This window comes from Ascaphus truei, chromosome 4 (genome assembly GCF_040206685.1).
Source record: "Ascaphus truei isolate aAscTru1 chromosome 4, aAscTru1.hap1, whole genome shotgun sequence".
NCBI classification, from domain to species: Eukaryota; Metazoa; Chordata; class Amphibia; order Anura; family Ascaphidae; genus Ascaphus; species Ascaphus truei.
The window spans coordinates 315502852-315517372 of NC_134486.1; the positions used below are offsets into that span (position 1 = coordinate 315502852).

At 46.7% G+C, this 14521-nt stretch overlaps 1 protein-coding gene across 4 annotated transcripts in view; it reads right to left on the bottom strand.

Moving 5' to 3' along the window:
- Positions 1-14521, bottom strand: part of CYB5R4 (cytochrome b5 reductase 4) — a 161092-nt gene that overhangs the window by 55720 nt on the left and 90851 nt on the right. For 3 of the 4 annotated variants that reach the window (XM_075597893.1, XM_075597895.1, XM_075597896.1), the window contains exon 11: positions 10483-10560. The exons of the other annotated variant lie outside the window; for it this stretch is intronic. In XM_075597893.1, the coding sequence (XP_075454008.1) occupies positions 10483-10560 (78 nt within the window). The remainder of the gene's footprint in view (positions 1-10482; positions 10561-14521) is intronic. 4 annotated transcript variants of the gene reach the window in all.

Sequence of the window (14521 nt, forward strand, 5' to 3'; positions counted from 1 at the left end):
GTGTGCAGTGTGAGCAATGAGCAGTGTGTCAGTGTGTGCAGTGTGAGCAATGAGCACTGTGTCAGTGTATGCAGTGTGAGCAATGTGCAGTGTGTGTCAGTGTGAGCAGTGTGTGCAGTGTGCAGTGTGAGCAATGAGCAGTGTGTGCAGTGTGTGCAGTGTGAGCAATGAGCAGTGTGTGTGCAGTGTGAGCAATGAGCAGTGTGTCAGTGTATGCAGTGTGAGCAATGAGCAGTGTGTCAGTGTGTGCAGTGTGAGCAATGAGCAGTGTGTGTGCAGTGTGAGCAATGAGCAGTGTGTCAGTGTGTGCAGTGTGAGCAATGAGCAGTGTGTCAGTGTGTGTATTGTGAGCAATGAGCAGTGTGTGTGCAGTGTGCAGTGTGTGTGCAGTGTGTCAGTGTGTGCAGTGTGAGCAATGAGCAGTGTGTGTGCAGTGTGTCAGTGTGTGCAATGAGCAGTGTGTGTGCAGTGTGTCAGTGTGTGCAATGAGCAGTGTGTGTGCAGTGTGCAGTGTGTGTGCAGTGTGAGCAATGAGCAGTGTGTGTGCAGTGAGTGTGTGCAGTGTGTGCAGTGTGCAAAAAAAAAAAAAAATTTTTTAAAAATTAAATTTTTTTTTTTTTTAAACGGGAGCCACGGGAAAACCGCGTTATAACCGAATCGCGGTATAGCGAGGCGCGTTATAACGGGGTTTAGCTGTATTCCTGTTTTTATTGCTTAAGTTGGTCGGGCTGGTTATAGCTAGCAAACTATTTTTAATTTCGGAATAACAGTAAAACAAAGAGCATATAATAAAAAGCTACACCATCAGCAGCACATTCCATTTTCTAATGGTTTAGATTAATAGTATTGTACAGTAAAGTATTGTATAGTATTGTACAGTAACGGCCCTAAAAGTCTTCTCTTTTCTGGTATTTGGAACTCAGATTTTGTGTTAACATTTCGTTTTACTTGATCACAGAGAAATAACCACAAAAAAATGTTGTACGCGAATTATATTTCCAGGATACTGGTATGTATTAAAATCAAGCAGGCAGGAATATTTTCAATTGAATAAAGGCTCTGTGTCATCCCCATCAATTCTGTGGGAGGCACATAAGGCAGCGATCAGAGGAGAATTGATCTCCAGAGCATCTCACAAGAAAAAAGAGAAACTAAAACGATACAAAGAACTATCCGACCAACTAACCTTATTAGGAAGGCAACATAAAGATACCCCGTGTAAAAAACTCCTTAAAAGATTGGAAAAAACCAGAATGGATTTTAAGGAAATGCAAATTGACGAAGTGGAGAGAGCATTGAGGTGGACAAACCAAAGATACTACGATAAAGGGAATAAGGCAGATATGTTGTTGGCCAGTAAATTAAGAGGTGTGAAAGTTAAATCTCAAATCCCAGTAATCCGCACAAAAGCAGGGCCAACTACGTATAATGAAAAAGAGATAGATAAGGAATTTTCACATTTCTACACCAAATTATAAAATCTCCACCCCAACCAAGGGGGTAGTACAGGGTCCGAGGCAATAACAGAGTATTTAAATAACTGTACACTGCCGAGCCTAACGGAGGAAGAATCTCAAATATTAAACAAAAGAATCTCTAAAGAAGAACTGATAGAGGCTATACACTCACTAAAAACAAATAAAACTCCAGGCCCGGACGGTTTTTCCAACCTGAACTACAAAAAATTTAAAGAAGTGCTCTCCCCGTATATTCTCGAGACATTCAATTCTTTTTTGGAGGGGGAGCCCATTCCGGCCTCGATGTCCATGGCCAACTTTGCCATCATCCATAAGAAGGGAAGGGACCCTCTCCAATGTGGAAGCTATAGGCCCATTTCGCTGTTGAATACAGACTTGAAAATATATAGTAAAATCTTAGCGAACAGGTTGTCTCCGATCCTCCCAAGACTCATACATATAGATCAGGCATGTCAAACATGCGGCCCGCGGGCCGCATGCGGCCCCCAATGGATATTTTTGCGGCCCGCTCACAACCAGCGCGGCGGGGGTCGTGTGTGTCGGCGAGCGCGTGGGCGGCGGTAAAAAGTTTTGGCCGCGGGAGAAGCGAGCGCGGGTGTTGGGGAAGCGAGTAGCACGGGCGGAAGTAAAATCTGTCCTGCAGGGGCTGGAGGCGTACGGTGGCCGGGTGCAGTCAATCTGCACTCATGCCATGTGTGGGAGGACACGGGGGCGGAGTCAAAACCCCTGCGGAGAGACTGCATTCTCCTTGAAGCCTGGTAAACCAGAGAGATCATGGCCGCCCCCCTCCATGAGGTGCAGAGAGTTCAGCAGTTCAGTGGAGATCCCACGGACAGGGGTATGTCTTCACAGCAGCCCCCCTCCCCCCTGTCAAATCTCTGTGTGAGCTGCACGTGCAGAAGGAGATCTGTGTGTGTGTGTGTGTTTGTTTGTGTGTTTGTTTGTGTGTGTGTGTGTGTGTGTTTGTCTGTGTGTGTGTGTGTGTGTGTGTCTGAGTGTGTGTGTGTGTGTGTGTGTGTGTGTGTGTGTGTGTGTGTGTGTGTGTCTGAGTGTCTGAGTGTCTGAGTGTCTGAGTGTCTGAGTGTCTGAGTGTCTGTGTGTGTGTGTGTGTGTGTGTGTGTGTGTGTGTGTGTGTGTGTGTGCCTGAGAGAGAGAGAGAGTGTCAGGGAGAGGGAGAGAGAGAGAGTGCCTGTATCCCTGTGCCCCTGTCCCTGTGCCCCTGTGCCCCTGTCCCTGTCCCCCTGTCCCTGTGCTGCTGTCCCTGTGCCCCTGTCCCTGTGCCTCTGTCCCTCTGTCTCTCTGTCCCTGTCCCTCTGTCTCTGTCCCTGTGCCTTTGTCCCTCTGTCCCCCTGTCCCTCTGTGCCTGTGTCCGTGTCCCTGTGTTCCTGTCCCTGTGTCCCTGTGTCCCTGTGCCTGTGTCCCTGTCCCTGTGTCCCCCTGTCCCTGTGTCCGTGTCCCTCTGTCCCTGTCTCCCTGTCTCCCTCTGTCCCTGTGCCTGTGTGCCTGTGTCCCTCTGTCCCTGTGTCTGTGTCCCTGTGTGCCTGTGTCCCTGTGTGCCTGTGTCCCTGTGCCTGTGTCCCTGCGCCTGTGTCCCTGCCCCTGTGTCCCTGTCCCCTGTGTCCCTGTCCCCTGTGTCCCTGTCCCCTGTGTCCCTGTCCCCTGTGTCCCTGTCCCCTGTGTCCCTGTCCCCTGTGTCCCTGTCCCCTGTGTCCCTGTCCCCTGTGTCCCTGTGCCTGTGTCCCTGCCCCTGTGTCCCTGCCCCTGTGTCCCTGCCCGTGTCCCTGCCCCTGTGTCCCTGCCCCTGTGTCCCTGCCCCTGTGTCCCTGTGCCTCTGTCCCTGTGCCCCTTTGCCTCTGTCCCTGTGCCCCTTTGCCTCTGTCCCTGTGCCCCTGTGCCCCTTTGCCCCTGTGCCTCTGCCACTGTGCCACTGTGTCCCTGTGCCTCTGCCCCTGTGTCCCTGTGTGCCTCTGCCCCTGTGTCCCTGTCCCCCTGTCCCTGTGCTGCTGTCCCTGTGCTGCTGTCCCTGTGCTGCTGTCCCTGTGCTGCTGTCCCTGTGCCCCTGTCCCTCTGTCCCTGTCCCTCTGTCCCTCTGTCCCTCTGTCCCTGTGCCTTTGTCCCTCTGTCCCTCTGTGCCCCTGTGTCCGTGTCCCTGTGTCCCTGTGTTCCTGTCCCTGTCCCTGAGTCCCTGTCCCTGTGTCCCCCTGTCCCTGTGTCCGTGTCCCTCTGTCCCTGTGTCCCTGTGCCCCTGTGTCCCTGTCTCCCTGTCTCCCTCTGTCCCTGTGCCTGTGTGCCTGTGTCCCTCTGTCCCTGTGTCTGTGTCCCTGTGTGCCTGTGTCCCTGTGCCTGTGTCCCTGCGCCTGTGTCCCTGCGCCTGTGTCCCTGCCCCTGTGTCCCTGCCCCTGTGTCCCTGCCCCTGTGTCCCTGTCCCTGTGTCCCTGTCCCTGTGTCCCTGTCCCCTGTCCCCCTGTCCCTGTCCCTGTGCCCCTGTGCCTGTGCCTCTGTGTCCCTGTCCCCTGTGTCCCTGTCCCGTGTCCCTGTCCCCTGTGTCCCTGTCCCCTGTGTCCCTGTCCCCTGTGTCCCTGTCCCCTGTGTCCCTGCCCCTGTGTCCCTGCCCCTGTGTCCCTGCCCCTGTGTCCCTGCGCCTCTGTGCCTCTGTCCCTGTGTCCCTGCGCCTCTGTGCCTCTGTCCCTGTGCCCCTTTGCCTCTGTCCCTGTGCCCCTTTGCCTCTGTCCCTGTGCCCTTGTGTCACTGTGCCACTGTGTCCCTGTGCCTCTGCCCCTGTGTCCCTGTGTGCCTCTGCCCCTGTGTCCCTGTGTGCCTCTGCCCCTGTGTCCCTGTGTCCCTGTCCCTGTGTCCCTGTCTCCCTGTGTCCCTGTGTCCCTGTGTCCCTGTGCCTGTGTCACTGTGCCACTGTGTCCCTGCCACTGTGTCCCTGTGCCTCTGCCCCGTGCCTGTGTCACTGTGCCACTGTGTCCCTGTGCCTCTGCCACTGTGTCCCTGTGCCTCTGCCCCTGTGTCCCTGTGTGCCTCTGCCCCTGTGTCCCTGTGCCTGTGTCCCTGTCCCTGTGCCTGTGTCCCTGTCCCTGTCCCCCTGTCCCCGTGTCCCTGTGTCCCTGTGTCCCTGTGCCCCTGTGTCCCTGTGCCCCTGTGCCCCTGTGTCCGTGCCCCTGTGTCCGTGTCCCTGTGCCCCTGTGTCCCTGTCCCCTGTGCCTCTCTCTCCCTCTCTCTTTCTCTCTCTCTCTCTCTCCCTCTCTCTCCCTCTCTCTCCCTCTCTCTCCCTCTCTCTCCCTCTCTCTCCCTCTCTCTCTGCCTCTCTCTCTCTGCGCCTCTCTCTCTCTCTCTGCGCCTCTCTCTCTCTCTCTGCGCCTCTCTCTCTCTCTGCGCCTCTCTCTCTCTCTGCGCCTCTCTCTGCGCCTCTCTCTGCGCCTCTCTCTGCGCCTCTCTCTGCGCCTCTCTCTGCGCCTCTCTCTGCGCCTCTCTCTCTGCCTCTCTCTCTGCCTCTCTCTCTGCCCCTCTCTCTCTCTGCGCCTCTCTCTCTGCCTCTCTCTCTCTCTGCGCCTCTCTCTGCGCCTCTCTCTGCGCCTCTCACTGCCTCTCTCTCTCTGCGCCTCTCTCTCTGCGCCTCTCTCTCTGCGCCTCTCTCTCTGCGCCTCTCTCTCTGCGCCTCTCTCTCTGCCTCTCTGTCTCTCGTTTTTATCTTAACTGCCCTATACCTACACCGAAATAACCTATTCTGCTTTCTTCCGGATCTGACTCAAGTTTCACGCGGGGGACATCGGAAGACAGGTAGGAAACACCTCCCCTGCAGTATAGTACCTTGAGGGACTGCGGATCAGGTAAGATTCCAGGCGGGATTGCTGCTTTGGAAATCAAGAGGGGCATCCTGACACTGGTTAATGGGTTCAGAAGTCATTCACATCTGGCTTTTTTAGTTTTTATTTTCCCTGTTCTACATTTTTAGTTTTTATTTTCGTTTTGTGAGGTACACACACACACATACACACACACATACACACACACACACACACACACACACACACACACACACACACACACACACACACACACACACACACACACACACACACACTACTTTTCGAAATAAACCTACGTTTCTATGAAAATGTAAGTTTGTTTTTTTTTGCGGCCCACCTAGACTTAAACCTTGTTTATTTGGCCCTTGTTAGCATTTGAGTTTGACATGCTTGATATAGATCAAGTGGGCTTTATCCAGAACAGACAGGCCTCTGATAACACCCGAAAAGTTATAAATATCGTGGACTGTGCACACCTGACCGATACAAAGGCTATTCTATTAAGCTTAGACGCGGAAAAAGCGTTTGATAGAATAAAGTGGGCATTTTTAGATAAAACAATGTTAAAATTCGGATTCTCGGGACCATACCTAGAGGGGCGTTAGAGCCCTGTATAGGTCCCCGCTCCTCTTTGCATTAACAATTGAGCCACTGGCGTCCACAATTAGGGAAGACCAAAATATCCAAGGTATCAAGATAGGGGAGATAAACTATAAGATATCTCTCTTTGCAGATGACATTATATTATCTATAGCAAACCCATTGATATCCTTGCCCAATATCCAGCTCCAATTAACTCAATTTGGCAAAATATCCGGGAGATTTGGTCCAAAAACAAAAAGAAATACTCACTCAATTCGAATCCCTCATTGTTAACCCCTATATATAATAACCCCGAGTTTCCCCCAGGGTGTATAAAAAACTCCTTTAAGAAACTGAGGGAGCTCAATATCGTAAGATTAGAGGATCTGGTGATCGGAGGCAAACCCATGACATTCCAAGAGGTGCAAACAAAATACCCATCACAGGATATCCCAATTTTTGGCTTCCTACAGGTTAGACACTTTCTGCAGTCAGTATCGCAGAACAAGAGCTTTCCGAATTTAACAAAATTTGAAAGACTATGCACAGCAGGGGTGCACCAGAAGGGACTGATCTCGAAGATATACACGGGACTGATTTCGGTGTCAACCCCACAAAATCATAACTATATGTTGAAATGGGCCGAAGACCTCGGGCTAGAAATAGATAGGGAAGACTGGGAGGATGTCTGGGAATCGGCGGCTAAAACATCAATCTGCACGACCACGAAAGAAAATATATACAAAATTCTATTCCAGTGGTACCTAACCCCGAGTAGGCTGAGCCAGGTCTTCCCAGGCACACCGGATCTCTGCTGGAGAGGGTGTGGCCTGAGAGGAGATATGGCACATATATGGTGGTTCTGCCCAAAAATACAACGATTTTGGACGCATATCCAAAATATGCTGCAGGAAACCACGGAGCTGAGAATCCCTTTGGACCCGGTGACGTATTTACTAGGTAAACCTATTGAGGAGGTTACTTCTCCAGTGGGCAAATTGATTAGATTTATACTCACGGCAGCACGCTGCTCAATAGCAGCTGCTTTGAAGAATATCAATGTGCCCTCCAAACAAACGGTAAACAAAAGATTGAAAGAAGTCAAAAGAATGGAACTTCTCTCGGCCCAGCTCTCTCAAAAAGTGGAGGAATTCCACAAAGTTTGGGACCTATGTCCCCATCCTAGCCTAAATCCAGGCAGAAGCATGAACACTGTTGGTCTGCGTTTCCAACTTCTCCCTAACCCCCGACCCCTCTCTCTTTCTATCCTCTACTCTTAACCTATCCTTCAACACAAAATTGGCGAACCCTAAGAGTGGGCAAATTTATTGACATACAGTATATCTGAAGTCACCCTCATTCAATCCGCAAGCGTATGGGGAACCATATAGACATACAAGTTGTGTTAAGATAAATGTTATTTGTTCTGTTATCTTATGTGACTACAAACATGTATGAATGCCACTCTTACTGGAAGAGTCGGAAATGTATAATGTGATGTGATATATATGTAAAACAATAAAAAAAATTGAAACAAAAAAAAAATCAAGCAGGCAGTGGAAGTAGAGTAACATTGTCAAGTACATGCAAGGCAGTGCTTTATTAAAACCTATTTCAGTTTTGATAGGTCAACATTGCAGAACAAGATTCCACCCTGTTTGGCAGCATGGACGTTTTTCATAGATGATGCTGCACGGTAAATATTGCTATATGTTGTAGCTGTAGTACAAATAGATTCAAAACAATATCTATGTAGGTACTTTAATACATTGTTCTCTATGGCCAATACAACTACTAAAATTAAATGTTATACTTAATGTGATTAACATTGTATGTTGGGCAAATTTTGTTGTTCTACTACAGTCAAGATGTAAAATGTCTGCTCATTGTGCGACGGAGTATGCCTCAGGGTGAACTATTGCCCAGCCGTACAGCTGATCCCATTAAAGTTTTGGGGTTTAGGGGTTTTGGCGTGGCGTTTGGTCCAGCCACATAGCTGGTTCCAATAGGATTGGACAGGTTGTGGTGGATGTTAGGAGTATGCTAGATAGGTTTTCTTAAAAAAGTGAGAATACAGGGAGTTTTTAAATGTCTGAATACTGGGGAGAGTTTGATGGTACAGTACGTGGTAAGTAATTCAAGAGAGAAGGTGCCGCACCAGAGAAGTTTTGTAGCCAGGAGTGCGAGGAGGTGAAGGTGGATGTCATGCTCAGAATGTATGGGGCATTTAGGGATATATTTGGGAATGAAGGATGAGATGAAAGGGGGAACAGCATTGTTGAGAGATTTGTAAGTCAGAACTAGGATTTTAAATTCGATTGTAGAAGATATGGGAAGCCAGTGTACAGATTTGCATACTGGCACAGCAGAAGTGGTGAGTGACGTACTGTAGAGGAGTCTGGCATCAGCATTTTGGATGAATTGGAGTTGGGATAAGTGGACAAGAGGAATGCCAAGAAGGAGAATTTAGCAGTAGTCAAGGCGGAACAAGATGAGTGAGTGAATTAGGATTTTTATTGCATCATGAGTGAGAAAAGGGGCGTATCCTAGCGATATTTCCGAGGTAGAGATGGCAGAGCTTAGTGATGGGGGGAACATGATAAATTAAAGAGTGGGCAGAGTCAAGGATGACTCCTAGGTAGCAGGCTTGGGGTGTTGATGAGTTTGTGGTAATATTGACAGTGAGGGACAGTTTGGGTGTAGGGGTGGCAGTGGAAGGGAGCAAGAGTAATAGTTCTATTTTGGACATAAGCTTTAGGTAACAGTTGGGCATCCAGGAGGAGATTGCGGAGAGATAATAGGTGACACGGCACAAGAGAGAGGGGGAGTGGTCAGGGGAGAAGTAAATGTGGGTATCATCGGCATGGAGATGATACTGAATGCCAAAAGATTGTATTAGTTCACCAAGAGTAGAGGGCCAAGGACAAAACCTTATGAGACCCCAACAGAAAAAGGGAGTGAAGAGGAGGAGACACCAGAGAGGGAAACACTGAAAGAGCAGTTGGATAGGTAGGACGTGTACCAGAAGAAAGTGAGTCACGTGGTTGTATACAAGCCACTCAAGTAGCTTGGTGAAGAAGAGAGATAGAGCAGTAGTTAGAAGGTTTCTTTAGAATGGGTTATCTGGATCATTTAGTCCTTGGCAACTCTGTCAAAGCTGCTCTGCTCTGTCTCACATTAATCTCCTGAGTATCTGCAACTGATTATGCGTATAACAATGTCTCTTTATGCGTATACCAATGAATATCACAGAACATACTGTAGACATATCTCCCCATTTCTGACATATTTCACATCTCCCTGTGGCTTCAAACTATTAAGAAACTGAACTGTTGATGTCAATTACAAACTCTCAAAATGGATGAAAGGCAAAATGTCACAGTATGTGTTGAAACATGCACCTTGCTGCATAAAAACAAAATTATTTTCTTTTTAGCATATGGGATGTGAAAGGCAGCAAACATTGTCTAAAAGTATACGGGGGTGGGTGGGTTTAGAAAAGGTAGCAGTTCAAACACATCCGGACAGGAAAGAAAGGAGGAGCGTGTTGTATGTGTGGTTACCAGAAGCATAGCAGAGCTATAGTTTACAATAGTTTATTATAGCCTCAGGCTAAATATGTATCCTCCTGGTGTTCACAGCTGTTCTTCTGTGCTGTTTATCATCTCTGCAAAGCACTTCAAGTAGCACAAAACTATAATGGGAGAATTCAAATTTACAGCAGCATTTAAAGTAGACAGATTAGTATCAAATATGCAAGATTTCTCAGTTTTGCCCCTAGAGAGTTACAGTTGTTCGTTAGAGTGCATTCTTAGAATGCATTTGTCTACATTAGATTTCTATTCTACAATTATATTAAGCATATTGACTTTTCACACATGAATTCTCAACCAGCATGTACCATCTACCCACAACTGTTATAACATGATGTGCTGCTAAAATGTTTAAATGGATAACATTTTTAAAATGATAGAGGGGCTTTCAAATCACGACTGAGGCCAAGGCCATACAGCCTTCACCCGTGCGGAGGCGGGTGAAGGCTGTGACGTCATGGTGGACGCGCCATGGGGAGCATGCCCAGGGGCGTCATGGACCTGTTTTGCCCTCATTGGGCAAACCACTCACGTGACCTGTCTGTCGCGCCAAGAAATCAGTTTGGACTGATCATTTGCGCAACGCGCGCCCCACTGCTTGCGCCCGTGCGCGTCCGCGCTGTCTATGGGCGCGATCAATGCCTTTAGGCAATGTGATCGCGCTCAGCGAGGTCTGCAGTACTATGGACCTGGCCTAACAAATGTGCTGCATGCTCATCAATGAATGATTCAAACCTATTAACAACAAACATACCAACCCACATATTATTCCTCAAACTCAAAGGATTTGACCATTCTCCAAGGCAACAGACAATGAAAATACGGAGTCAAGGAGCTGGTAGGATTTAATGTTTGAAGCTGTGCTTGCAATAAAAAAGACAAAGAGAGACTTCCAGTATTGCGCCAGAGGGTGACATCACATCCCCCATAGTACCTGCAGCCCCACTGCTCCTACACAGATCAGCAGCTTAAACAACCAGAACAAATTATTCAAGTCAGTAGATAAAAACTCACTGAATGATCCTGTGAACAGCAAAAAGCAGGCAGACTTTGCATGCTCCTGTGAGGGGGAGATACATGTGTAGGCAGTCTCTTTAAAAAAAAAGAAAAAGAAATACAACTTTATAAGACAAGGTGGAGGACCTGGAAAACAGGTCATACAGAAATAACATAAGATTAATAGGAGTCGCTGAATAGGCGAAACCCTCTCAATTGCCGGATTTCTGCACAAAATGGCTGCCTGTATCTCTGGGACTACCACATGATCACACTAACATCAAAGTGGAAAGGGCTCATAGATTTGGTCTGGGTTAGGCAGAACCAGAGAGGTAGGCCACGAGCCGTAATCGCAAAGTTTCTGGACTTAAAGGAAAAATCAACAATATTAAGAGCCTATAAGAATTCGGGTGGCCTTATTTATAAGGGAAAAATATCCTAATCTTTCAGGACTATTCTGCTGCAGTATCAAATAAAAGACGGGAGTTCAGTGAAGTTTGCAGTATGCTAAATAAGCAAAATAAAACATTTTCCCGGGGATATCCTGCCACCTTAAGAGTCTCCATAAATGGAGGGGCCACAATATTTGCAGAAGCAGCAGAGCGCTTTATCCACCAGCATGCTGCAGAACTGGAGGACAGAACCTCAGAAATGAGACAGGGATGTAGCATGGAGGAAAATAGCGCAGCCAAGAAATAAGGTTCCCCTCCAAGATCCCCACACCGCTGAGATGGGCCAGGCTGCAAGGAAATTATTGCACTCATAAAGGAACTAATGTGGTCTGGTTACAGAGAGATGGTGCATGCATAAAATCATGTGAATGTTAGGAGGAAAAGGTGTTTATAATTTAATGCATGTCCAACTCCAGTCCTCGAGGGCTGCAAACAGGCCATATTTTCAGGATATCTCTACTTCAGCACAGCTGGCTCAATTAGTGTCTCAGTCTGACTGAGCCACTAACTGTGCCACTAACTGAGCCAGCTGTCCTGAAATAGGGATATCCTGAAAATCTGGCCTGTTTGCGGCCCTCAAGGACTGGAGTTTGACATGCATGCGCGGCGGGATTGTTGCATTTAGTGATATTAAGTTGATAAAGTTCAAAAACAATGGAGGGGTTATAGTGCTAAGAGAACGTTATAATATAAGGCTGCGCTTATAGTGGCGGCGACACAACGTCGCGGCAAAACAAATGTATTGCAGCCGTCGCGTGCGCTTATAGTAAGTGCGACGCGATGGAGCGACGGGAGCTACGCTGGTGGCGTGAATTTTTGAAGCCGGTCAAATTTGATTTTTCAGAGGCTGTCGCCACATGTGACAGTCACTGAACCAATCAAAGACCTGGTCGCCCGCGACATCGCCGGAAAGCAAATTACAACTTTCGCTAGCGGCGACAGCACCGGTCGCGTCGCCAGGCACTATAAGCTCGGCCTAAGGCTACGCTTATTGTGCCGGCGACGTTAGGCTGCGATCGCTGGAAAAAATCAAATTTAAATGACTTCTAGCGATCGCGACCAAGCCGTTGCTCCGTCGCGTTTATTATAAGTGCACGCGACGGCGGCAATGCATTTATTTTGACGCGACGTCGCAACGCTATCGACGTCGCCGGCACTATAAGCGCAGCCTAAGTCTTTTAAAGAACCACCCCCCACTCCAAAAAAAAGTTGTTGTCTAATTGGTTACATGTTACAAAAGAAAAAGTTAAGAAAACCTGTTATGAAAAATATAAATTAGAGTGGTGGGGTAAAAGGAGGAGGAAGCAGCGGTGAGCTGGGATGAGGCTAAAATTACACTTCTGGAAAAAAGGAATGTCATTAATCTACATGTGTTCTATGGTTTATCTTTTATATTCTCAGTTATATATGTATTATTTGAAACGTTTTCACAGGTCGGATATATTGTGATAGAGAAAAAGTAAACAACAGGCAATCACGGTACAGTAAGGTTCTTTAAGTCATTATTTTAAATAAAGGGGAAGTGGGGGAGAGAGGGGAGGAGGTAAGCTCTAGCTACTGTCTGTAGAATGGTGCCAGGGGTGAGGAGATATGGAGCAAAAAACTGCCCTTGCCTAGACAAGTGAAAAGAACCCCTATACAACAAGCACTCATAAGGAAGTGTATGAATTGTACTAAGATAAAACTTAAACTTTATTGGTATATATAAGTGTAACTAATGAAAATCTTAACACACAACAATACTAATAAAACAAGTATTAAACAAACTACCTCCCAGTCAGAGAATAAACTGGTGGGGTTGGTGGACAGAGGGACTAAAGGGGACTGGCACCTAGAAATAATCAAATCTTAATGTAGACGGTGCCTCAGGGTGGTGAAAAAATGTGGAAAGGTGTGGTGTATGTATGTGATATGTCAAACAATCACACACCTTCCAGACCACTCCTGATAGAGTTGTCACTCATGAGAGAATTCAGAAATTGGTGGGCGCTCCTCTATGACGTCATCCCACATGGCGGCGCGGCGGCGTGCAGTTACTACCAGGCAGCCTCCCTCGGTACCTACAGTGAGGAGGTCTGCCGCTCCACATGATAGGGGCTCAGTTCACTCCACCCGGCAGTTCACGTTCTGTGGTGTTCATGAATACACCACGCTGGGTGGAACTCTGTAGTTTGTATACCATCTGAGCCGTGATTGGTTCACACTATATAGCAGCCACTTAGGTTTTATTCTACTCTGACCGTGTTATCACTAAGCAGCTGCAGGGTACAATCACTGACTCCAGACCGCTTACACAGGTCATTTATACCTACTGATTTGAACCTTATGTCTGTGTATTATTCGTTAGGGTTTTATACCATAACCTGTTATACATTATACTCCAACAAATCAGATATTCTCTCTATCATGCCACCGCTGCCCTCATAGAGAAGCCGAGCAGCAGTTTATTATTTATTATTTATTTTTACCGTTTAACTGCTCTCAATCAGGCTTTGGTATTTTGATATATACACATACCACTGTCAGTCTGTTCGAATGGATACTCTGTATGAAAATAATTTATACAATGTATTCAGGGTTTCCATTTAACAGTCTTACTATCCTAGCTACACTGAAGCCCATTTTTTGGTAACTATATACTTTTATCTTGCATTGCCTTGAAGGACAATTTTATAACTATTTTCTGTTTTGTCAGTTCCCATGTATAGAGTATTCATACTTTGAATCTGGCAACTATTTGCCCTGAGTATCTACCTCATTAGGCTGAATGTAGTGCATCTGTTTGGTGCACGATCTATCATCTATCATCAGGGTGTATTTTATACACACACCCTCTGCTGTTCTCAACTGCAGCCTATTTCTGAATTCTCTCATGAGTGACAACTCTATCAGGAGTGGTCTGGAAGGTGTGTGATTGTTTGACATATCACATACATACACCACACCTTTCCACATTTTTTTCACCACCTTGAGGCACCGTCTACATTAAAATTTGATTATTTCTAGGTGCCAGTCCCCTTTAGTCCCTCTGTCCACCAACCCCACCAGTTTATTCTCTGACTGGGAGGTAGTTTGTTTAATACTTGTTTTATTAGTATTGTTGTGTGTTAAGATTTTCATTAGTTACACTTATATACTAATAAAGGTTAAGTTTTATCTTAGTACATTTCATACACTTCCTTATGAGTGCTTGTTGTATAGGGTTTCTTTTCACTTGTCTAGGCAAGTGCAGTTTTTTGCTCTTTAAGTCATTATATACATTATGTAAAGGCGTGCTAGACAATATTAGTTTAACAACTAACCAATGACCATACTATCAACTAACCATCTTAAGCACTTAAAAGCAGATATAGCACTTATTCAGAAAACACATCTTAGGATGTGTGTGTGTGTATGATATAATATTATATATATATATATATATATATATCATACACATAAATGAATACCGCATCAAACAACCAAAAAAATAAATGCACTGTCTAAAACAAAGCAGAAAATAACTGAAAATAACAGAAATGATAACTGCTAGGCGGTGCTAGAGGAATAAAATTAATATGTAAACACAGAAAAAGAAACCTCTCAAAAAGCACTCAGACTAATAA